The sequence below is a fragment of the Lampetra fluviatilis genome, chromosome 43, assembly GCF_964198595.1.
Source record: "Lampetra fluviatilis chromosome 43, kcLamFluv1.1, whole genome shotgun sequence".
NCBI lineage: Eukaryota > Metazoa > Chordata > Hyperoartia > Petromyzontiformes > Petromyzontidae > Lampetra > Lampetra fluviatilis.
This window is the reverse complement of record NC_136317.1, coordinates 1,645,364-1,669,495: the sequence shown is the minus strand read 5'-3', so window position 1 is coordinate 1,669,495 and position 24,132 is coordinate 1,645,364. Positions and strand designations below refer to the sequence as shown.

The 24,132-nt window shown below is 52.2% G+C and overlaps 1 protein-coding gene across 1 annotated transcript in view; it reads left to right on the top strand.

Annotated features, from left to right (window-relative positions):
- Positions 1 to 1,205: 1,205 nt before the first annotated feature.
- Positions 1,206 to 24,132, top strand: part of LOC144946988 (ephrin-B2a-like) — a 164,948-nt gene continuing 142,021 nt past the window's right edge. Inside the window, exon 1 of the mRNA XM_078876080.1 lies at positions 1,206 to 2,627. Coding sequence (XP_078732206.1) covers positions 2,329 to 2,627 — 299 coding nt within the window. The 5' untranslated portion in view covers positions 1,206 to 2,328. The remainder of the gene's footprint in view (positions 2,628 to 24,132) is intronic.

The window sequence follows — 24,132 nt, the reverse complement described above, 5'->3', positions numbered from 1 at the left end:
GGCAATGCCACACAATCCATTGCTCTGCCGCGCTTCATCATCAAGCAGTGGATTGGCAAATGGACTTTACATTATACGGGGGGTGATCCCTTTATAGACACTCTACTGATTTCGAATAACCCCTTCATTACTTTCTTCCCGACAGGTGATTACGTATTGTGAAAACGATGGCTCCATGTCTTACACAGAGGGGAGTGCTAAAACATTTAATAAGTGCATTGAGTTTGGTGGGAGACGCGTGGACACTTTGAAATAAAATGCCATCTTCTCTTCGTCTCTTATTGTATGAGTGGAGTATCTGTGCACGGATCACTCGGCGTGTGTCATGCAGTTCGAAACGTGGCCCACTCCCTGCACGTTAAAAAAAACATCTCCATTAAAAAGAGTTTGATGGGGGGGGGGGGACTCATTGGGGGAAACAAGTCAATTAAAAAAGGGGGTTAATAATGGGTCGCCTCGCCTAAATCTCGGAGCGCATCGGACCCCTTGGCTTCGCCATTCTGCGCGTGCCAACCGAGGCATCATACCCAGCGAGGACACCATACTGCCAAGACAAAGATGCCCCTAGTACGGTTTGTACCGAGTGTTGTGGAGCGGTGGGAAGGTGCAAGTCAGCGAGCACCTATTAAGGCCGGTACGTCGACGCACGAACGACGCGATGTGTGGTCCGACACCACACCGGACCGCCTTTGTCTCCCCGGTTTGCCGATGTTCACGCAACGCAACAGGTACCCCATTCGAGGCCCCGAGCCGCCCTCGGATGCTGGACCGGTGCCGCGAATCGAACTCAGCCCACCGCCGGGTTCGTAGCGCGCGCAACGCCGTTCACCGCTGCGCCACCGCTCCCCGCACTCGGCACGCGCGAGGCCGCGCGGCCGCGCGCTACGCAGCCGCGTCCGTAGCGGCGCGCGCGGCTGCGCGGACAAAGCGCGCGGCTGCGCGTTGTGGCTCCACTCGCAGAGCGGCGCGTTGTCGCTGCTCTGTCTGCGAGCGCGCGCGCGCGACGTTCAATTTGGGTGCAACAAAAAAATCTTGACGCGGGCGAATGAGTGGGAAAAACGCAGGATTTGATGATCCCTGCCTGCTCTCTCTCTCTATACACTCCTTGTCTCGCGGCCCTCGCTCCCCCCACCACTCTCCTCCTCTCTTCCTCCCTCCCCCATTCTATCCATTCACCTCCTACCCACCGCCCCTCCCCATCGCCACTCTCCCCTCCCCATCGCCACCCTCAACCCTTCCCAGCCCGTCCTCTCGGGGGCCCAGCCCCATACGACGCCGATCCATTGGCAGACCGCGAGCGCGAACGTCGTCGCTTCCAATGGGCGAGTGGCTGAGCCAGCGAGCGCGCCCCGGCTCAACGAGTCCGACTTGGCACTCATCTGCACGCCAGTGGCCGTAGCTCCTGTCCGCGGGCGCACGCTCTCGCCAGAGAGAGCCTGCTCCTCCAAGCGCGCCGTGTGTGCGCACACACGCACACGCGTACAGCAGCTACGTGTTTGCAGCGTGAGCGCGGCGAGGACACGCTTAGCTGTGTGTGTGTATAAAGAGAGGCAAGGCTGGCAACTTTTGCGGCAGATGCTACTACTCCCTTACTCCAGCTACTGCTACGTAGCTACTGCTGCTGCTACTGCTCCTGCTGCTGCTCAGCGCTTCTTGAAGCACACCGCTGAGAAGCACGGACGCAGGGGAAGTGGAGTTCGGGGGGCGGCGGTGTTGTCATCAGCTTGCGATCTTCACTCCTAAACTACCGGAATCGCCTGCCACGGGCATCATCATCGTCGTCGGTAAAAGTCGCATCGTCGTTGTGGGCTTCTTGCTGCTGCTGCTGCTGCTTTGAGCAAGCAAAGCGAAGGAAGCGAAAGCTGCCGCCCGTGGTTCGCGCGCTGCGCCAGGAAAGTTGAGGCTGCCGCTCGCTTCGTCTCGGGATTCGCATCTTCCCCGGCGGAGGGGTGGGGGGTGGGCAACCTCTGCGAGCGAGAGGAAATGCGCACGGCGAGCTCACTCGGAGTTTCATAAACGCTGACTACCTACCACCTCCACGCATTGCCGACTAAACTACTCGCGATCAGTTCGCCGGATTCCAGTTGTGAGCGCGTTGTCATCGTCCCAGCTAACTCGACTCGAACAACGGAAGACAAAGACGGACCAACAACCCCTTGTTTCATCAACGGCAGCAGCAGCACCACCAGCAGCAGCAGCAGCAGCTATCGAAGGCCCCGTCAATGAAGGTCGCATCCTCACCATAAGCTCGCGCGCGCAGGGCGCTTCGGAGCGATTCGACGTTCGCCAAACGTCGCGAGGCATTCCCGCTGCGTTCCCCGTGCGTTGATGTGGCGGACAGACCCTGACGACTGCTGCAAAACATCACCGTCGCTAGCGGCGGCGGGAGCCACCGTCGCCTTCGTCGGCATCGTCGACATCGCCACACGCCGCGCAAACAACACCGGCTCTCGGCGAGCAGGAGTGGAGAAGCCGAAGAGGGAGGCGCGGGCGATGCCCTGCTCCGGCTGCAGGGCCATGCGCACGCACATGTGCTGGGTGCTACTGCTGCTGGCTCTCGCCAGGGCACCGGCCACGTCTTATGCCGAAGTGCTCGAGCCTATTTACTGGAGTGCCTCTAACAAAATGTGAGTAACACACACACACACACCGCCTCTCATTCAAACCGTGTGTTTGCGTTCATGTCGGTGGTTGGTCTACGCGCGTTGAATGGCTCGGTGTTGTATTCACCTGTGCTGCTGCTGTTGTTGTTGTGGTGAGCTTAGTAGGCAGGGCGGCGTTGTCTCGCCCAGATAAATCTCGCACGGTATTCGAGGCTGCGTTGACAGTTTCGTTGGCGCACGTATTAGACACTGGCCACAGTCGCCATGCGCGCGGTATTGTTCGATACAGATTACGGGGAGCAGGTTCCTACCACTTTAGAGCGACCTCAGGTAGCGTCGCACTCCACGGGAGGCGAATTACTTGGTTCACCGGTGATGGGGCTCGTGTGTGCGTGCGGTGTTGCGAGTGTAACGCCAAACCTAAAGAGAGCGGCAACTTTAGCCCCGAGTCTGTCCTGTAAGTGAAACCAATCAACCTCCGCGGTCTCATTTACAGGGCGAAATATTCAGTGCCACATTTCAGCCGTCTAGTTCTTCCATAACATCACCGTAAGTTGCATCACTCTGTACAACCACAACCGTTCCGGGCTATGGTCTTTACAGCAGGGACAATTGCTCGAAACGTTAGCCCTACCTGTATCTGTATCTCTGTAATAAGGCAATGGTAATTATGATTATGGTGGTGAGTTATGTGTGTGTGTATATCATTGTTCCTAGTCGCAACCCAGCGAGTCGGTCACAATGCAGCGGCAACGCTTGTGCCGGGCGAGGTGTTCTTCTAGGCCACTTTTAAAGTGTCGAATATCCGTTGGCTGGAGGTCACGGAACAGATCCAGGTGTTATGGGTTAACATCTCAATAAGCTGGCTCCACACATACACATGCAGGGCACCTAGTTTTTTCTTTAAGTGTTCCACATCACGGTGAGAACGATGTCTGTGCCAACCCATTGACGCTTTGTTTTCACCCCAGGTCGCTTATTCAAAATAGGCAATGCTGTTTCACGTGTCTCCATCATTTCCGCGTTACACAAAGGATACATAAAGTATACAACAGTAGCATCTATTGTATACATGTGGTGGGTTCGATCCCGACCCTGACGCCTGTATATTTGGAGTTTGCGTGTCTCTCTCCCCGTAGTCGCGTGACATTTTATCTGGGTCCTCCGGGTTTTCCCCTTAACATTTAGAAACATCACGCGTTAGACTATTTGGCCGCTATACATTTCCACGAGATGAGCCACTTCGTTGAACCATCATTTGTGATACCAAGGTCGTTTCTGAAAAAATGAATAGCTCAGCGAGGCCTTACCTGGTAAAATAAAATAGTTGAGTGTTTAGTTTATGAGCTGAATATTTCTCAAGAGCGCGGTCGTGTGGGTGCGGTTCTATTATTCTTGCGACGCTGTTGCCACCACTGCGTTAATTATCCGACGAAACCAGTCTTCATGCGTCCGACCTCGCTGGATCTTGGAAGCTAAGCAGGGGTGTGTTGAGCCTGGTTAGGTGGTACACTTGGCTGATGTGTCGTTGGCTTAGGGTGACGGGATGGACAAGAGATGGCAGTGCAGCGCAGTAATGGATTCTTGGATATATCCGTAGATAGCTTTGTGTTTTGTTAACCACTCGTCTGAGTGCGATTTCCACTGCCCATCAATGCTGCCCTACTAACACTCGCCAAATGCAATTTGACCAACATCCCGATCAATGTTGTACCCTCCTGAAAAAAAATTCCGTCAGGCTTTCTTGGGTAAAAACAAAGGCCATTGATGTTATCACGGTGGCGAGATGTTGTCTACTTCCTTTGGTCGTGGGTTCGATCCCGACCCTGACGCCTGCTGTATATTTGGAGTTCTCCCCGTGGTCGCTTGGATTTTTATCCGGGTCCTCCGATTTTCCCCTCCACGTTTAGAGTATTTGGCTGCTATACATGTCCACGTGATAAGCCACTTCGTTGAGCTATCATTTGTGGCTAGATCGCTTCTGAAAATGAGCTACATAGCTCGGCGAGCCTTACCTGGTATACAAAAAAAGTTTAGTTTTTAGTAAAGTGTGGGTGAAGCGGCGGCGGCGGCTCAGTGGTGTTAGCGCGCTGGCACTACATTCCTTGGCGCACCGAGTTTGATTCCCGGACACGGCTCATATCAGTGGCGAGCGATATCTGAACCGGTTTTGGCGCAGACGAGCCTGAATAGAAAAAAACGACGTCCGCTCACAACAATCCCCACCACCGACAGACACCTGCGTGGGGAGGCAATCTATTCAGCAGTCGATTGACAAAAGGGCCGTGACAGATTATAATTAAAATATAAATTAATCGAATAGCTGCGGCAGGTGCAACCTCGCTCTCACGTTTTAAAAAAAAACTGCATCTCGCTCGAGTTGCTTTAGCTGCGTGAACAAAGGCACACGAGGTGATCACCTCAATTAGGGTGATTGACTGCACCTGGCAGGGATCGTGCAGGGCCTGACTCGGCTGTACAGTGGCGTATTTTGTACGGAAGGTGGCCGAGAAGTCCAAGTACCTTTCACCCATATGAGTAGAACGATGGCTCCACACGAAGGGGGTATATGGACTTTCCGCCCACCCCGTGTGTGTGTGTAAATGTGGTCTCTCCAGCCCTTGCTTTTATTTTTTTTTTACAAATCTCACCAGGTACTTATTTTAGGACCGAGTCCACCTGATTTTAGCCACAGCCTCTCGTCGGTGCGCCGTGCCGGCATGAATAGGAGCTCGCTAACAACGCTTAAAGTGCCCCCAAACAACCTGTGTAGGCTGCGTGGGCGATGTTTCTCTTTGTTTGCGTTGTGTGATGGAGCGGTGGCCGGGTGAGTTCGATTCCTGGGCCACTCCCAACAATCGGCGGCAATGATGCAAACCGGTCCTGGACCCCCCTCCATTCGATCGACTCGGCCATAAACGAGAACTGTTCCTGACTTAAAGCTTTCGTGACTGCAGGAATTCATATTGTTGGGTCTTTCGGTAAAGTCACGTAGATAGGTTCAAATCAAATGTTTGTTTGTTATTTTCTTTGAACCTATCTACGTGACTTTACCCAAAGACCCAGGAATATGAGAACTGTTCCCTTTGCGATATGGGGGAGACAAAGGCGGCCGGGCATGGTGTTGACCACCCACCCCATCGTGCGCCGTGCCTGCTTTCATATAGGTGCTCGCTAACAGCACTTGCCCCAGCAGTCTGTTAAGGCTCGACGGCGGATGTCTTTGTTGTACACGTGGTACAATAATTAAATCACCTGTAAATTCACTACGTGTAGGTAACATGGGAAGGTCAAACGGTTTTGAGAGCAAATGTACAGTGCCGAGAGGCGTAACCACATCGACGAAATGTCATCCGTGGTTTTGAAATCCCCCCCCCACCACCACCACCACCAAAAAAATATATTTTTCCGAACCATTTCCAGCAGTTCGCTGCATTATTTATTAATCCTGCGCACGGCAGATGCATTGATTGATTTGCAGCACATCACGGAGTCGTCACGTGGTTAGCGTCAGTCTGTGGGCCCCCCGATGAAGGCCCTCGTTAGAGGAAGGCGTTCGAACCGCTCCTGAGTGCAGGGATGTTCGTCGTGCCCTCCGTCGTCGGGGGGGGGGGGGTGAAATGTCCGTGGTGGATACGTCCGTCTGGGCCAGAGGCCATTAACTTTGACTGCAGCCTTGCACCCATTTGGTTCTCAATTGTAAACAAAAATCTACAATGTTAATAAACACGTAGGGGTTGATGAAACAAAGGAGTTGTACAGACGTGTCCGTGATGAATTTGTGTGTCGAGGATTTACCTTAAAAAAAAACCTGGCCACGTCTCGCACCCCCAGAAAGGGCATCTCGCACCCCCAGGGGGTGCAGCGTGCAACCCAAGTGAAGAAGAGCCACTGGTGTACTGTATAGTGGAGTGTATAGTTGTGGTGTATAGTGTGGACTGTATAGTAGTGGTGTATAGTGTAGTGTATAGTAGTGGTGTATAGTGTAGTGTATAGTAGTGGTGTATAGTAGTGATGTATAGTGTATAGTAGTGGTGTATAGTGTAGTGTATAGTAGTGGTGTATAGTGTGGAGTGTATAGTAGTGGTGTATAGTAGTTGTGTATAGTAGTGGTGTATAGTAGTGGTGTATAGTGTAGTGTATAGTAGTGGTGCATAATGTTGAGTGTATAGTAGTGGTGTATAGTGTAGTGTATAGTAGTGGTGCATAGTGTGGAGTGTATAGTGTAGTGTATAGTAGTGGTGTATAATAGTGTAGTGTGTAGTAGTGTAGTGTGAAGGCTATAGTGTATAGTCGTGTATAGTGTGGAGTAGTGGTGTATAGTGTGGAGTGTATAGTGTAGTGCATAGTAGTGGTGTATAGTAGTGGTGTATAGTGTAGTGTATAGTAGTGATATATAGTGTGTAGTGTGTAGGCTATAGTGTATAGTGTGGAGTGTATAATAGTGTAGTGTGTAGGCTATAGTGTATAGTGTGGAGTAGTGGTGTATAGTGTGGAGTGTATAGTAGTGTGGTGTAGCGTGCATAGTGTGTGGTGTGTAGTGTATAGTGTAGTGCAGTGGTTCTTAACCATTACTGCAGACCTGCACCCCCCCCGCCCCCCCCCCTTTGGTTCTCAATCGTAAAACAAATCCAGTTTGTTTATAAACACAGAGGGGTTTGATGAAACAAAGTAGTTGTATCTTGACTTCAAGCTTTCGTTACTGCAGGAATTCATATTCTTGGGTCTTTCGGTAAAGTCGCGTAGATAGGTTCGAAGAAAAAATAAAACAGCTTTTTGTTATTTTCTTTGAATCCATCTCCGTGACTTTACCGAAACGCCCAACGATACAAAGTAGTTGTACCAACGTGCCGGTGATAACATTTGTGTTTCGATGATTTACCTTCTAAAGAAATCTTGCCACGTCTCGCACCCCCAGCGGGTTAGGAAGAACCACTCGATTCGGCATATTTGACACCGATATAGTTGAAGTCGTTATGTGCGTACGGTCCTATAGGATATCGATTTAGCCGCAGACCGCGCCGACATTGGTTCGACTCCTGACCGTGCTGGGTGCTCGTAACCATTTGAACCTTGCTTCGGCCTCCCCTGGATCGACTCGGCCTAAAACATCACCACTACAATGCCGTGTTGCAGTAGTTGGCATGAATATGTATTGAACTTCTTTCGCACCGTACGTAAACAACGGTGCTCATCAGAGGTGCGGTGAGTCGGTGTATATATACACACACACACAGAGGCGGACGGGCGCGCGTGCGTGATTGTCGTTAATTTCCATCCTCCAGCGCACCAAATGGTGGCGGCCTTAATATGTGCTCGCAAACGGCACGTGGCGTTTCTAGCAAAGCGCGTCGGAGGTGAAACGTTAACCCGCCTGGCCGTACGGGGCCGCCGTGACGGGAGCAGGGGGAAGCATCTGCAGTTGAACGCGGCGATTCCGCGCAGAGAATTGGGCGGCTTCGTCGTCGATGTCACGTGCGATGCATTGATCGGTTTGTTGGCCCCCCACTCTCCGTCGTGGGTGAAGAAGTTTCACGTGCCGCCTGCGGATTCCTTTTAAATGCATGGGGAAGGGGAGGGGACAAAGATCAGCCGTGGTGAGAGTTTGAGAGGTTGAAAAAAAGAATCGCGTGGCGCGACATCTTTACAATTAACTTCAAACCCCATCAAGTTCGCCTCCTCGTGGTGTCGTTGCCGCCGAGCGCGCGCGCGTGTCATCTCTTCCCAACGCACTTGAGGATGTTACCCATCGTCATATTCATCATCCATGGTCTATCCACTGCTGGATGAAGGCCTCCTTGCGATGCGACAGCCCCCCCCCCCCCCATCTAAAGCTCGCCGCTGCTGCCCACGAGCCGATTTCATCGCTCCGTCTCCACGGCGGAGGTGGCGGGCGGTGGTTTCTCTCTCGGCTGCGGTGTCTCTCTCGGCTGCGGTGTCTCTCTCGGCTGCGGTGTCTCTCTCGGCTGCGGTGTCTCTCTCGGCTGCGGTGTCTCTCTCCTTTTGACTGCCGGCTCAGTCGTGCGACTCGACCACGGGCCCCACCAATCCGTCCTCGCGACGTCGCCCTCCTGCCCAGGCCCCACTCACCCCTCCACTCGCAGTCGTTGCGATATCTCGAACTTACCAACCCCTGCGCCTTCTCTGATCCACTGCGTTCGCTCCTTCTTGTCAGCGCGACGCTAAGCGCGCATCTCCCCCTCGTTCTTCAGCGCGCGTCTTTCAGCCTTCGCACCCCTTTTCCTCGCCGCTGATTATTCGCACGCGTCTGCTCCACGTCTCTCGGCTCCACGCCGTCAATGTGAGTTGAGCACTCGCTGCGATTCGCAGCAGCACCTCCGATTAGCGCGGTAGGGCGCGAAAGAAGTTCACCACACGGACAGAGACAGCCGGCGTGCTTGATCCCATGCTGTCCAGAGTGTGTGACCCTCCTTACCGAGCGGCATTACCTCATCACTCACTTCTTGTCCGGTTTACCCAGGGCTAACCCGCACCCTGACCCTGACCCTAACCCTCACCCCCTCGTGTTTGCTGTGGGTCCTGCTAAAGGGGCCTCCGTTGCGTGCTCGCAGAACGTAACAAATGTCTCGCTCGCAGGATGCAATGTTTGTTTTAGAGTGTCCGGATGAGAGTTGGGGGGGGGGTTACTCAATGTTTGCAGTGTCTTTACAACGTGTGCTTAGCGGAAACAAGTGGGCAGCGTAATAAAGTAACCACGGAGAACGCGAAACTCTTTTACAGCCTTGGCTGTCACTCCACTGTTGGATGAGAGCCCTTCCCACGCTGTCGCGCTTGTTCTGACCACACTTCATCGCCGTCGGTCCGTGCGTGTTGGTGAAGCGTGCGGATCGGTTCCTGATATCACTCGCCGCTGACGTTAGCCGTGGCCCGGAATCGAAAATAAGTCCGCCGGGTTTCCGAGAGCAGTGCGCTAACCACTGCGCCACCGCTCCACTCCCCGCTGGCAATAGCCGCAGCGTGGCGCGGTAGCGTTGGCTGCGCTGTGAAACTTTGGACAACTAAGTTAGATTCCTGACCAGGGCTAGCGTCAGCGGCAAGGAGACGATATCTAAACCGGCCCTGGCTTCTACCCCCAACTTCACCACGCCAGCCAGCGTCGTGAACTAAGGCCAGACAAATCTCCGTGGCCGCTGCGTCGTGGCGCGGGCGGGGAATGTCTTCTTCTTCCAGGAGCAGCGAATGTACAACGGTGGGGGGGGGAGGGCCGAGTTAAAAGTCGTGCAACCGGCTAGCGCGCTAACCACTGCGCCACCGCTCCCCAGTCTCGGCTTTGTCGTCGTGAACCATCGACGCGCCGATGCCGCCCGTCTCGCTGCCTGCGGATGGAGTTGGGGCACAATGCGCGCCCTCGTTGCGGCTGTTGCCCGAGCGCAACGCATTGACGACCGAACGCACAAAAAAGCCTTCGGTTTTAACCCGAACCCCCGCCACCCTAATCCTCGCGTTAATCCTATAACCTTCAGCCCAATCACACTTGAGTTCGATTAAGCGACTACGGCTGTCATCAGCAGCGAGTGATATCTGAACAGGTACTGACGGCCCCTCCTACCCCCCTGTTCAACTTACTATCGCTGATCGGCGCGGGTGAAGTATAGACAAACAAAGGGAGAGCCTCCGTATAGCCTTCACATATTTTTGGGGCAAGTGCTGTTTGCGAGCACCCATGAAGGCCGGCACGGCACACAGACCCCATCGAGCGACGCCGCGTGGGAAGGCCTTCATCCAGCAGTGGATTGACAAAGGGCTGTGAATTATTAACTCGGGCTGGAACCAGAATGCCCAATGTAAACCATTAACACGTTGGTCTGGAAGGCCCCGTAGGCTAATCAGATAAAACGTCGTTTCAGTTAGACCCGGTCAACATTAACTCTGCAACCCTAATTCCAAACACACGTGATTAAGTACCATGAATATATAACTCACAAATAGATAAGCGATGCCTCCTTCTATGTAATGATTTTTGGGAGTTACCCATCGGGCGTCGAGCTCGCCGACCCTGCGCTTCGGCAGTATCGATCCGAGCGAATCCCGACTCTGCTGATCAGACACCACACGTCGAAACCGGTCCCGAGTTTGCTTGGGTCCGAATCAATTCGGCGGAAATTGTTTACTCCCAGATAGCCGTTTGGCCCTACGGGTTGCGTAAACCATGACTCCTTTTTAGATATATATTTTTTACGCGGAGAGACGGCTACATGGATGAGACGCTTATCTCTTTCGTTAAGTATTAGTGTGGTTGGTGAGCTTCTAGGATTCGAGTTTGGGCTTCGAGTTTTTTGTAGGTCACGTGTGGACCGGTGGCGCAATGGTTAGCGCATTGCGCTGTGATCCCGAGTTCAACTCCAGGCCACTGCTGCTCACATTCGAGGTCGATTCACATCCGAACCGGTCCCAACACAAGTGCAGTGTGGCACAAACAATAACCTACAACCTACGCTGCAGGGAGGTTGTGCCTTCATCCAGCAATGGAATTGAATCAGAATATTTATTTATACTGGAGGAATCCGATGAGCTATAACGCTGTTTTTTAACCGATGCCCAGTAAGGGATGGGGGGGGGTCAGAACGTGACAAAGCAACAAACCTTACAAAAAAACACACTAAAGGATTGCAAAGTACGGGAAAGGTAAACAAATTTATTCGGAAAAACATATGACAAAGCGCTGCGAATGTTTCGATTTAAAGCTTTCGTGACTGCAGGGATTCATCTTCTTGGTTCTTTCGGTAAAGTCACGTAGAAGGGAAATAATAAAATAATAAAAAGACAGCGTCCGAATTTGGACGCTGTCTTTCCGACAGCCCTGTTCTTCACCTGAGGACGGCTGCTTGCGTTGTGGCCGAAACGTCGTGAGAATTGTATTTTATTATGTTTTATTGTTATTAATGTATTATTTTCCTTCTACGTGACTTTACCGAAAGAACCAAGAAAAAGCGCTGCGAGTTTATTTGTAAGTATCACACAGAGCAACTCCGTGTATTGCACAGACAATCGACGGGAAGGCATCGCCAGCGTTATAACTCTGACCCCTGTACACCACGCGGTCATAACCTTCAGTTTAGTCCTAACAAGGCGCGCCTATCGCTTTAACCCCACCGGCGTCTCGGGCTCGAATCCTTGATTATCGCGGATCGATGCTCCCGTAAAGAATAGGGCACGCAACAAGGGGCATCGATCTCTTATCACGTTTTCGCTCGCTCCCCTTGTGTTGCGCCCATCGCTGTTTCTCATCAAAATGATCTCTCTTCCCAGCTCTGTGGCGGTGCTCTAAGGCGACGTAGCAGCTGCTGCTGTTGTCTCTGTGTGTGTGTTGTGCGCTTTGGCAATTTAGACAAAGATCCATCCCTTCACCCGCTGCCATGTAGCCTTGAAATACTTTTGGGACGAACGTTGTTTAGCGAACACCTATGAAGGCCGGAACAGCACACGAGAGAAGGCGGGGGGGGGGGGGGGTCAGCACCACGCCCGGCCGCCTTTGTCTCCCTAGTGGTGACGTTTTAACGTCTGCACACGCGGACGCGTCCCTTTATTTGTGCGGCCGTTAGGCCACACGTTTGTTTTGTCATTCGAAAATCTCCCCCCCCTCTCCCCCCCTGGATTTTCAAGCTCAATTCGCCTTTTCCAATCAATTATAACCGGGGGAGCTCTGAAACCCCCCCACTCCCCCCCGGTGTTTTTGTTATTATTCTTCTGTTGAGCGTAGCGTTCAGCTGGAATGCGGCCACCTCCAGATGATATGAGATATAATACGAGATAAAACGTGATAAAACGTGATAAAATGTGATATAACGAGATATAACGAGGTATAATACGATAAATAATACGAGATATGAACTTGATGGCGGGAGTCCAGGTCCCGAATAAACGTAAGTCAAAATCGTAATTAATACATTTTTGGCGACTCCGTCCCACCGCGCACATGAACGCCGCGACCCACCAGAAATCAATTCCCTCGTTCTTCACCAAGCACCCGTCGTTGCCAAAATTGCCGTAGTCACAAACAAAACTTTGAAACTTTGATCGCCGTGTCGTTCGCCTTCAACAGACGTAAAATGACGTCGCAACGCAGTTTTATGCGAGAGCCGGGGGCTTTTGCGGCCCCGGGGTCCCGCCATAAAGTTAAATTATAGTGAGATATGATGAGATATAATGAGATATGATGAGATATAATGAGATCTAACACGAGATATAATATGCGTGCAACGGGCACGTGCAGGATCGGGCCCCGAACAGAATGCAGCCCATTGTGCTTGTCTCTCTTTTTTTAAATTTCGCTTAATTTAGATTCGATTTTAACGCGAGACGGGAACCGTGAAACATCGCAGTTAAACTCCACGCTCTCTGTCTCTCTCTCTGTCTCTCTCTCTCTGTCTCTCTCTCTGTGTCTCTCTCTGTGTCTCACTCTCTGTCTCTCTCTCTGTGTCTCTCTCTCTCTGTCTCTCTCTCTGTGTCTCACTCTCTGTGTCTCTCTCTGTGTCTCTCTCTCTGTGTCTCTCTCTCTGTCTCTCTCTCTGTGTCTCACTCTCTGTGTCTCTCTCTGTGTCTCACTCTCTGTCTCTCTCTCTGTGTCTCTCTCTCTGTGTCTCTCTCTCTGTGTCTCACTCTCTGTCTCTCTCTCTGTCTCTCTCTCTGTGTCTCTCTCTGTGTCTCTCTCTCTCTCTCTGTCTCGCTCTCTCCCCGCCACAACCGCTGCCAGCCTCCGCGTGCCTAGCCCCACGGACCTTGTTTTTCATCTTACACGCGCGCCAACTCACGCGATACTTACACTCACGTACGTGCGCACTCGTACACCAATGTACGGATTTGTTGAACTTCTTTCGCACCGTACGTTGCTCACCCGCGCAAACCGGAGGTGCGGGGGGAAGGACAACAAACTCGACACACAAAGCAGTTGTATTACATCCTCATTAACACGCATCTCTACCCATTCATGGTCGCATATACATTCTCATTCACGTGTACAAAGACAAAGCTCCCCCGTATAGCCTGTAACAGACTGTTGGGGCAAGTGCTGTAAGCGAGCACCTATGAAGGCCGGAACGGTACCCGAGAGGGTGGGTGGCCAGCACCACGCCCGACCGCCTTTGTCTCCCCAGTGGCGATTTTTACACACCACACCAAGTACTAATTTGAGGCTGAGTTGACCTAGGGGAGGCCCATGACCGGTTCAGATAATTGTCACTGGTGTTTGCCCTGAGCCGGAATCGAACTCGGGTCGACGGGTTCGTAGCACAGCGTAGCGCTGACCGCTACACCACCGCTCCCCTCCCCCAACACACATCACACACACGCACAGACATAAACACAATTCACAATTCTCGCATGGCGCACACATACTCGTACAAACTCCACATACACACACCACTACACACGCGGCTCGGACAGACGGGAAAGCGACCATTACAGTGATATTACATGGTCATTGCTAATAGTATTAGTGACACCATATCATTTAGCAAAAGTTCTGGCTTCTCCATGCCTACTTGGATCGCAGCATTATCTCTGACCCCGAGTCACAAGTCAATCGTTTTGCCTGAATTGGGGTGAGTATTTCCCCCCCCCAAAGTGAGCCTCGCTGATCACCACACTCGTGCTATATATATTTTTTGGATATCATAATCATCATCAGCAGCCTTGGTCAATCCACTGCTGGATGAAGGCCTCCTCAAAGCCACGAATTTACGATGTAAAACTCCACCCAGCCACCCGCACATCCTCCGATTTCATTGCTCCGTTTCCTGCGGCGGTGGGCGTGCTCCCCATTCCTTGTCTGCCTCTCGTTGAGGCTATTTTTGACCGTCGGCCGTCAGCCCTTCTCGTCGCGCCCAAGCTCTCACGAATTTCTCTTAATAGATGTTAACTACCTCGCTCGTTATGCAGGAGGTAGTGGGTTTGATCCCGACCCTGATACCTGCCGTGTATGTTGAGTTTGCGTGTTTCTGTACCCGTGGTCACGTGGGTTTTTCTCCGGGTCCTCCGGTTTTCTCCTCCACATTTAGAATTGACGTCACGCGTTTAGATTATTTGGCTGCTATACATTTCCACGTGATCAGCCACTTCGTTGGGCTATCATTTGTGGCCAGGTCGCTTCTGAATAAGAGCTACGTTGCTCAGTGGACCTTACCTGGTAAAATAAAAATAAGTTTTTCAAAATGTAGTTTCACATGCATTTGTTCTGTAATCGACATGTTCTACTTCCCGTCTCTCAATGTTATTACAAGCATTCGTCTTCTCCATTCTGCACAGTTTTTGTTCCGTGTGTTTCCCCCTATTGACCACGCTTGTGAACCGGGTCATAGCAGGAGAGTACGCGCTGATTAAATTGTTGCTCCTTTGGGCACATTTAGACCTGGTTAAAAATCCGCAGATCTTTATCCAGCTCGGTGGACGGCTCACTCGAATTTGCAACGTCTTGCATAACGTCGTCATAACCCAGCAATTGCAGTTTTCCAGACATTTCCGCGATGGGCATCATTATCCATCTATCTATCTATCATCATCAGGATTGCTGTTGCTCTGTGCGAGAGCTGCACGAAGGGTATCGCTCCCATTGTGATCGTCGCAAATGTACGGGGAGTCGCGCACACCGGAGGAGCTGTGTTGGGTTATTATCATCATCGGCCGTGACCTGTCCACTGCTGGATGAAGGCCTCCTCTCCAAGCCAGCCATCGCACTCTCACGATGCACCAATCTACCTCCCTCCTGCGCACAAGCGCGTCTTCATCCTGCTTCGTCTTGACGATGGTCGGGTTCCCCTCTGTGGGCGATAATCCGCGCATTGAAATACCGTAGACGATCCTGAGTAATGTTCGAACAGGAATTTAGACCTGAAGTTTGGCACAGAGTCGAGTGGATTCTCACAACCGAATACGAAACCGTTCTCGCTCCTGCGCACGAATTAAATCTCACGGCTGCTCAGTCTCCTATCTGCGGAGGTCGTTCCTTTGGGCGCGTTCATTCCCTCCTTTAGCTGCCATTCGGTCACCGGTCTCGTCCGCTTGGCCATCGACGGATGTCGACCCGTGTGCCGGCAAAGGAAGGCGCGGTGCGAGTGGGAACGTGATCGCGCGCAGGCCGCTGATCGTGTCGCCACGCGGGCACGGGCAACTCGAGGGCCTTTAAGCTGCAATTAACGCCCCGTGTTGAAAAGGTCATCAATCGCTTCCACCGGAGCCCTTGGACAGGAGCTTCATTCCTCGTTTTTGTTGTTTGTGTTGCTCCTGGTTGCAGCCTGGCCGCTCGGCTCGTAAAAAATGATGACAAGGCCTCGGGCCATTTGTTTAAGTGTTCTTAACATTTCCCAACTTTCAACACAAGCCCCCACTTTAAGAAAACACCACCCACCCCCCTTCCCTGCCAGAAAACCAGAGATAGATAAAAGCGACAAAGCGTAGGGTTAGAGAGATGCCCCTGTCTAATAAAACATTCAAACAGCAGCATCCAGCAGGCTTGAGAGGCTTTTACCGGCCAGGCAACAGAGGAGTCGCAGTCGCTGAGCCACCGAGGTTCGATTGGCTCCAGGGCCACATCATGGAGCGCCGCGATGATGATGATCCGAGAGCAGCGCCGGGCTGAGCGCTGGCGCGTGCCCTTTTGGCGAGGCGAGCCGGAACGTCCGGATGTTGGGAGTCGGGCGGCGGTGACCCGAGCTGGCCCAGACGGCGGCGTCCGATGAGGTCCTCAATGTTGGGGAGGCTAGCGAGGTATGATGCCACGGTGACGTCTGGCCCCAAGGACGCGCCGGTTGGCAGCGCGAACGGGAAAATCAGCAGTGGGCTCGGGTTTTCTAAGCAAGAGAAGTGGTGGAATGCACGTGTTACAGATCATCATCATCACGGTCCATGGGCAGATAGCCCGTAGTAGGTGGCCACTGCACATTTCGTCATTTGTTGTTTCCATTTTCCTCTGCCTTGGGTCAATATGCTCAAGTAGTGCCACATCTTTCTGGCACCGATCTCTTGTGTCGCTGAGCGTTACAGATGCAAGATATGAATGCAATTATATTAGTATTATTGTCATGCCTGTTTACTCAGGAAGGCCTCGCCGAGTCTCAAGTTTTTCAGAGTGGGGGTTGATGTTGCCCTTTGTGTAATCCCAATTGATTACTTTGCAGGTAGCATCTTTGCCTCAATGTTGGTTACGTTTAATGGGTGTTTTTTTGCGGCAGGTGTAAAGGAGATTGTGGGTTCGATCCCAACCCTGACACCGGCTGTATATTTGGAGTTTGCATGTTCTCCCTGTGGCCGTGCGGATTTTTCTTCAGTTCCTCCGGTTTTTCCCTCCACATTTAGTATTTTGCTGCTAAGATACATTTCCACGTGAAAAGCCACTAAGTTGAGCTATCATTTGTGACCAGGTCACTTTTGAAAAAGAGCCATACAGCTCAGTGGGCCTTACCTGGTAAAATAAAAAGAATTTAGTTTTAGCTGTGGGAGGAAACCGGAGAACCCGGAGGAAACCCGTGCAGATGAGGGGGAGAGAGAGAACGCGCAAACTGCACGCAAGAGAAGCACCCGAGTCGGTCATCGAACCCAGGCCCCTTCCTCCTGCGAGGCACGAGAGTGTAAGCAGTGAGCTGCCACGACACCGCCAAGTACAAACGGTGAACTCACAAAATAGACCCAATTAAAATTCTCAGTTTTTCCGGCATGGTTCTTTTTTTTTACCCGCACCTCTTTATGTCCAGATAAAAGACACTGATGTTGGAGAGCCGTACCTGAGATAATGAGAAAGGAGCTGACGTGACGTGCGTGTGCGTGTGGAGCGGTGGCGTAGTGGTTAGCGCGCTGCGCTACGAACCTGGCCACCCGAGTTCGATTCCTGATCACGGGCCAACACCGGTGATGATTATCTGAACCGGTCCTGGGCCACCCCTAGGTCGACTCGGCCTCAAAGTAGTGCCTGGTGTGATGTGTAAACATCGCCAGTGGTGAGAAAAAAAGGTGTCAGTTTTGTTGCCAGATCAAAGGGTAAAAAAACAATTATCATATTTTGCTACTGGCAAAGGAGGTTCCAATGGTGAGACAAAGGGGGTCGGGCATGGTGCTGGCCACCCATCCTCTCGTGTGCCACGCCGGCCTTCATAGGTGCTTACTAACAGCACTTGCCCCAACAGTCTGTTCAGGCTACATAGGGGATTTTTGTCTGTTTTGTGCTGACGTTGAGGCACAAATGCGCACATACAATTCGTGTGCAATTGGATTACGTCCAGGCGATGATGTATACGGGCCATTGGACTGGTAGAAAATTGAGAATTTTATTATTATTACGTGTAATGCAATGTCATTTTTCAAAATAAGCCATATATTCGGGATATATAAACTCATTGGGCTAAATTAGAAAAATATACCGCTGCTGCTCATTTTTACAGTCGGCTGAAGTATCACCTCGCTGTAGTTACAGGCGAGCTTTTATGAAGGTCATATTTAAGGCCGAGAGAGTTTTATATTGCGCAGAGTTTGAGTGGTTATATGGAGACGTAAAAATCTAAGATGCTGGTCCCAGTGAGCTGGGACGACATGGCCTTCATGAAACCAGTGTAGTGTATATCAAGGCACGATGAGAACTGTGGTCCGGTAATGGCTTATGAAGGGCATTAAAATTATTTTTCGCGGCGCGTTCTGATACGTACCATTAACCCCGTTCTTCTGGCGGAGCCGTGCGCACTTGAATAAATAGGAAATAAAATTAATGCTGCGTTTGAATAGTGACCACGCGCGCACACTCGCGCATCCACGCACCCGCGCACGCGACGCCCGCAAACACGCACGCAAAATACAGAGATCTGGTCAGCGCCGTTCGCGAACATCCAGTCAGGCCGGTTGCGGCGCAGGAGGCGGTGGCGAGGCAGGCAACCGCACCCCGACGCACGCACGGAGTTATTTTCTCACCGCCTCCACCGCCCCACCACCACCACCTTTGCACAATGGGAGGTTTTGTTCCGTGGGTTAACGTTAAACCGGGAGACGTTACGGGCACTTCGCTTCGTTGGCTCCACAGGCCGCGTGTAATGACCTCCCCGCTCAGGTGCAACATTGGCAGCCGGATTCAATCTATAAGGGTACCATCTGAAATAAACAAAAAAAATCCGCCCAAAATTTGTTTTTCGTCAAAGTTTCAAGGCAGACGACGAACGTCCGGGATCGGTCTTCAGACGCTGCTTTCTACCTGGAGATGGGCGGCATCGTCACGGCAAGAGTATCGAGCTTGCGACGCTGGGATTGTAGCACAGAGTGAGCACCAGTACCTACTCTGGCCGATTGCTTGCCACAAGGCAGATGGTGACATCACCATGGCGGCTTGTGCCAGGAGGTGACTGGCCGTGACCCAGGTACTACGGGTTAACTGACTGAGATGACCGCAGGATTATTTGTTGATACCGCGCTTGGCAGCGGCGCACAAACACAAATAACAAAAACCCGCGACGCATTCGTCAATAACACCGTGGCCTTCAAAGAATATATTATATTTATTACATTTTACCTTCTAATGCAATGCTATTGACGATTGTGTCGGAGTTTTCTGACTGGCAGATGCACCTCCCGCTCCTCCCCACTGTGCAAGTTTTATCTGCCCGGTGCTCTGCGAGCGTTGCAGCCCTGCCTGTGGTCGTTTGTTGAAGGGCGACTGCCTCCAGCTGCCCAGTAGCGTCCTTCACGAACCCTTCACGAACCCTTTACACCGACCCACGACCAAACAAAGACAAAACAAAGACCCCCCCCCCCCCCGTATAGCCTTAACAGATTGTTGGGGCAAGTGCTGTTAGCGAGTACCTATGAAGGCCGGCACGGAACACAAGGGGGTGGGAGGGTGACCAACAGCAGGTCTGGCTGCCTTTGTCTCCCTAGTGGTGATGTTTTTACATGTTGCACTAGGTACTCAATTGAGGCTGAGGCGACCTAGGGGAGGCCCATGACCGGTTCAGATTATTGTCAATGGTGTTGGCCAGGAGCGGGAATCGAACTCGGGTCGTCAGGTCCATAGTGCATGGACACGGACACACACATGCAAACGCGATTTTGGAATTCACTTTCCAAAGCGCACCTCCGATTAGCACGGTCGTGCTATGTACGGCGCGAAAGAAGTTCAACGGACATACGTACAGGGTGTGGATGGAGCGTGCACCTGTAATGCAACGCTGTCGGGGGTAAGAGTTGGTGGTCTACGTAGATTTGTGAAACTCTTAAATCCTCTGGGCTGGGCTGGTCCGCGTGGTGGGCCGGGCGTTTTTTTTTGTGGTCCCTTTGGGCGTTGTCGCCCGCGCACCTGGGGGATTCCTCTGGGCACGCGTCCGTTGCCTCCCACTTGCAGAAGCTCCACGTGGAATCGAAATGAGCGAAACGTCTCGATGTTGGGCCCTGCTGAAGAAGAAACCTCGACAATTGGGTGACATATTCCGAGATGACAAAATCACTCGCACGCCCGTCGCCTTGCGATGAAGTTCTCATTTGCAGCGAGGCGATCTTTCACTACTTTGGTGCCCATATATATATGCGGGCAGAGTTGTAGTGTTCCAGACAACGATCACCTGTCACGCCGTGCATCGCACGCAGAGACGAGTGCGCCGTGGTGAGTCTTGGCAGCAAGACAAACATCGTGCGGTCCTTGCTCAATCCGTGGGTGACCCCGGGCCGTGTGGGATGGCGAAGGGATGTAGCCAGCCCGCCTTGTCCCTCTCCTCCCGGGGATCCCTAAAAATGGGGGACAGGTTGGATAAATAGACAACAAAGCTAATCGAGTTCTGGACGATGATGAGTATATTACCCCGCGTTGCGACTCCACAGCAGATGAGGACCTTGAGGGGTTCGCGAAAAGCCAACGATGCTTTTATTTCAAAAGCGTTCTTCCGCGGGGGGGCATTTGCGTATCTGCAATAATGACCAGACGCAGCACCCCCCCCCCCATCGCCCTCCATGTCGCACAACAACACCTCGGCTCGGTCCCTCGGCACGGAGTCGCCCACCCCGAGCGAGGAGCGGGTCGGGTGTCCGCTCGCCACCGACCTGAGCTGGGAGGCCGGGGCTCGTAGCGCGGCGTGCGCTGACCGCTGCCCCACCTCTTCCGCCCCACGTCTCCCCCTTTTTGCACCAGTCCGCGTTTAAAACTAATAAACGCGTCACTCGGAGAGACACGAGCAGACACGAGGACGCGGCGTGCTCGCGTCGGTTTGATTAACTTTCACAGGCGGCTCAATAGGGGTCATTAAAAAAAAACCTCACAGAAACCACACACTCGCAATGAAACATAATAAAAACCACTTGGAAACGCAGAATGAAGGATGTTTTGAACGAGCTGTTTTGATGGCAGTCTCAAATGGCGAGCAATAAATTGAACTCTGATTAAAAAGAATAACCAGGCACGCGCACAACACACACGCCATCGCCTCGCTGCCAGTTTCTGACCGCGACCCTCAACCCGTAACCCCAGTTGCCAACTTCCACTCCGGTTCATAAATCGCCGTCCGCTTTGATTTGTTTTTTCTTTGGCGGACGTGCACCGCGGGGCAGTGTCTCCGGCAAGCGCTGCCACGTTCGCGGTTCCTGGGCCGGCTTACACGTCCCACGACCCGGCGAGAGCCGCGCGGTGTGAGAGCGAGAGAGCGAGAGGGAGGTGGAGACGCGGGCGGAGGTGGAGACGCGGGCGGAGGTGGAACCGCGGGTGCCCCCCCCCTGCCCGCGACGGACGGCCACGGGGCGTTTGCCACCAGCGCCGATCGTGATGGGCGAGCGTCGCGAAGTCGTTGAAATGATTCGCGGTTGGGTTTGTCCGAGTGCCCCAAGTGGGCTGGGTGAGGTGGGGGGGGACATAGCCACTGACTCTCCAAGGCAGGGGTTAGAGTCCCCCACCGGAGGAATGGAGACTATTATCGCCGCTGTGGGATGGCCGGTAGAAATGTTTGAGAATGAGAGGGATGCTACAGAAGAGCTCCGCTTATCTGCCAACCTTAGCACCCATGAATCCGATTATCCGTGGGGTCTGCAGGGTTTGCGATTGATCCTATTATCCATAATTGTATATTTTTTATCGCGGATATTAGGATCTGTGATATCGGTCCCCACATGCCCAGAGATGAGAGGAGTGCTTCCCAAGTTCGTGATGATGAGTTGAGAGCACTGACCATTGCTGACCAGGTAACACAGCGGTTAGCATCCTGGCTACTGGGCCATCGGTCATGAAGGTGACAGTTGGACTCCTACTGCAGGTGCCAATTAAGCTCCGACTCTTTCATTCCTGTGGAGCGAGTGGGTGTTGCCGAGTGGATGTTAATCAACTTGAGGTCACATTCTGTCACGAATGGCACTCTCACCATTTCTGCTCTTTCAAACAAAGGAAAGAGAGAGCAAAAATACGTGAAATAATTAACATTTTTAGTCGTTTGTTGTTTGTTTTAAACGTTTCGAGTGAACGAAAAATACCCTGGCATATTTGTGCATCATTTGTCGCTTTGCTGGCTGGGAAAATATACTTTCATTATGGAATAAACGCGCCAACCTCGCACGAACATGACTCCACGGTGCATCTGCATACAGTGCTTGCAGCGTATTAACGAAGCGAAGAGAGAGAGATGGGAAAAAACCGCCATTTTTTGCCCGTTCCATCTTCGAGTTTTAAATTTTTTGTCGTTCGCACGGACAGCCGAAACGCTCGCCGGGGCGGCATGCTCCACGATAACGCAGCGGGGAGGCTAACATTGGGCAGGGCGTTGGTTGGTTTACGGAAAACCACGACGGAACACGGGGCAGCATGCTCTGCCAAGATGAATGGCATGGGAGTTTGGGGAAAAGGGCGGGGATCTGCGAGACAAAGCGGGCACGGAGTCACAAGAAAGGGCACGGAGTTCAGATGAAGGGCGCGTTTATTTAAATGAAAAGGCAGACAGCCATGGTAAGTGGCATAGGAGGAGCTACGTTAGAGGGCTCTGAGCAACAAAAGAAGGGCAGGGGTGCGAGTTGAAGGGCAGGGTGTGTGTGAGTTTGAAGGGCAGGGTGTGTGTGAGTTTGAAGGGCAGGGTGGTGCATTAAAATGCAAGGCAGCAGACCGCACCATTTGGTTCAGGAAGGAGATGCCGGGCCGTGTCCGTGAGGAAAATGCCACGTGATCCGTGGCGTTGCCCTCCTCCTTGTGGTTATTGACGTTTTGGCACCGATAAGCAAACACGGTGGTTGTGCTGTGGAGCTGCGCTGGGACTGCACTCGCTTGCTCGCTCGCTTGCTTGTCTATGGGTAGAATTGCTGAGCTTTGTCATTTCACCCCGAATATGGCCGTTTACATTTCATTTACATCCTCCCAATCTTTGGAAAGCCACGGCTTGGTTAGCGCGGGTCTCGTGGGGGAGGTGATTTGAGCGTGGTGGTGCTGGTGGCGGTGCTGGTGGCAGTGGTGGTGGCGGTGGTGGCGGTGGTGGTGCTGGTGGCGGTGGTGGTGGCGGCGGTGCTGGTGGCGGTGGATACGCGCAGCGCATTCAGAAAAGTTGCCAAATTAATTTTCATCGGGGTCCAATTTACACAGCAATTTACTTGTTGCTGGAGGTCACGGATCAGCTTGCGAGGCAGAAATTTATTACCCTACCTCGACGAGTCTACCTCGCGATAATTACATTTTAATCCTTTATTCACGGAATTGGGGAACGCTGTTTTTCCTGGTAATTCGGTGTTAGGATCATAACGGATCGTACGTGCGCAGACACGGGGGGGGGGGGGGGGTATTCATAAGCGGCCATTGTGGCTCCCCCTTGCTGCGTGATTATTGTATTAGACCTGTGAGGATTCTCTCCCTGTCCCTGAAATTCGATGGATTGTCACGATCCAAAAGGTCGCGATTAAAATTCGACGGTGTATTTTTTTCCCCGTCCCCGTTTTCACCGTCTCATTTGTATTTTTTTTTATCTGGCCAGTCTCTACAGTTCCGTTCGCCCCATTGGTCTTAGTGTATTATTTGCCTGTTGTTGGCATAAATCGTAAAAAAAACATCCAAGTGGCCACGAGGATCAACTTGGCATCGTCGCATGCCGACTAAATTGCACACAATGAATTATCTATGGGACCCATTTATTTTTGTTTGCCGGTTATCAAGATGATGAGGCTGTCTCTGGTGTAGGCCAATCAGTGCCAAGGACAATGCATATATTATCAAAGCATGTTTATTCCCATGTTTTTATCACAAGCTTTTGTGTGGTTAATGCAGAATTCGATGCCTTGTGCTGGGTGTCTGTTTGGTGTTTGAACATCTTAACACCGCCTGTGTTCTTGCCGGGAAAGGGAGAAGCCCTATTAAAACCAAGTCTTACTACGCAATTAATTGTTCGCTCGCGATGTTTGGCGACGTGGCGTTGTTTATGCGCTGGGCAAATCGTCGGGCGGTCGGTGCACTGTCGGTGCACCGACCGTGCGGTGAAGGAGGCGGGGGGGACACAGAGAGGGGATTCGAACAAGGATCTTGTCACGGCTGAGGCTGTCTCTGCTGGGACCACCCAACTTGGTCTCAGAAAGGGCCCTCGCCTCAATCGTGTAA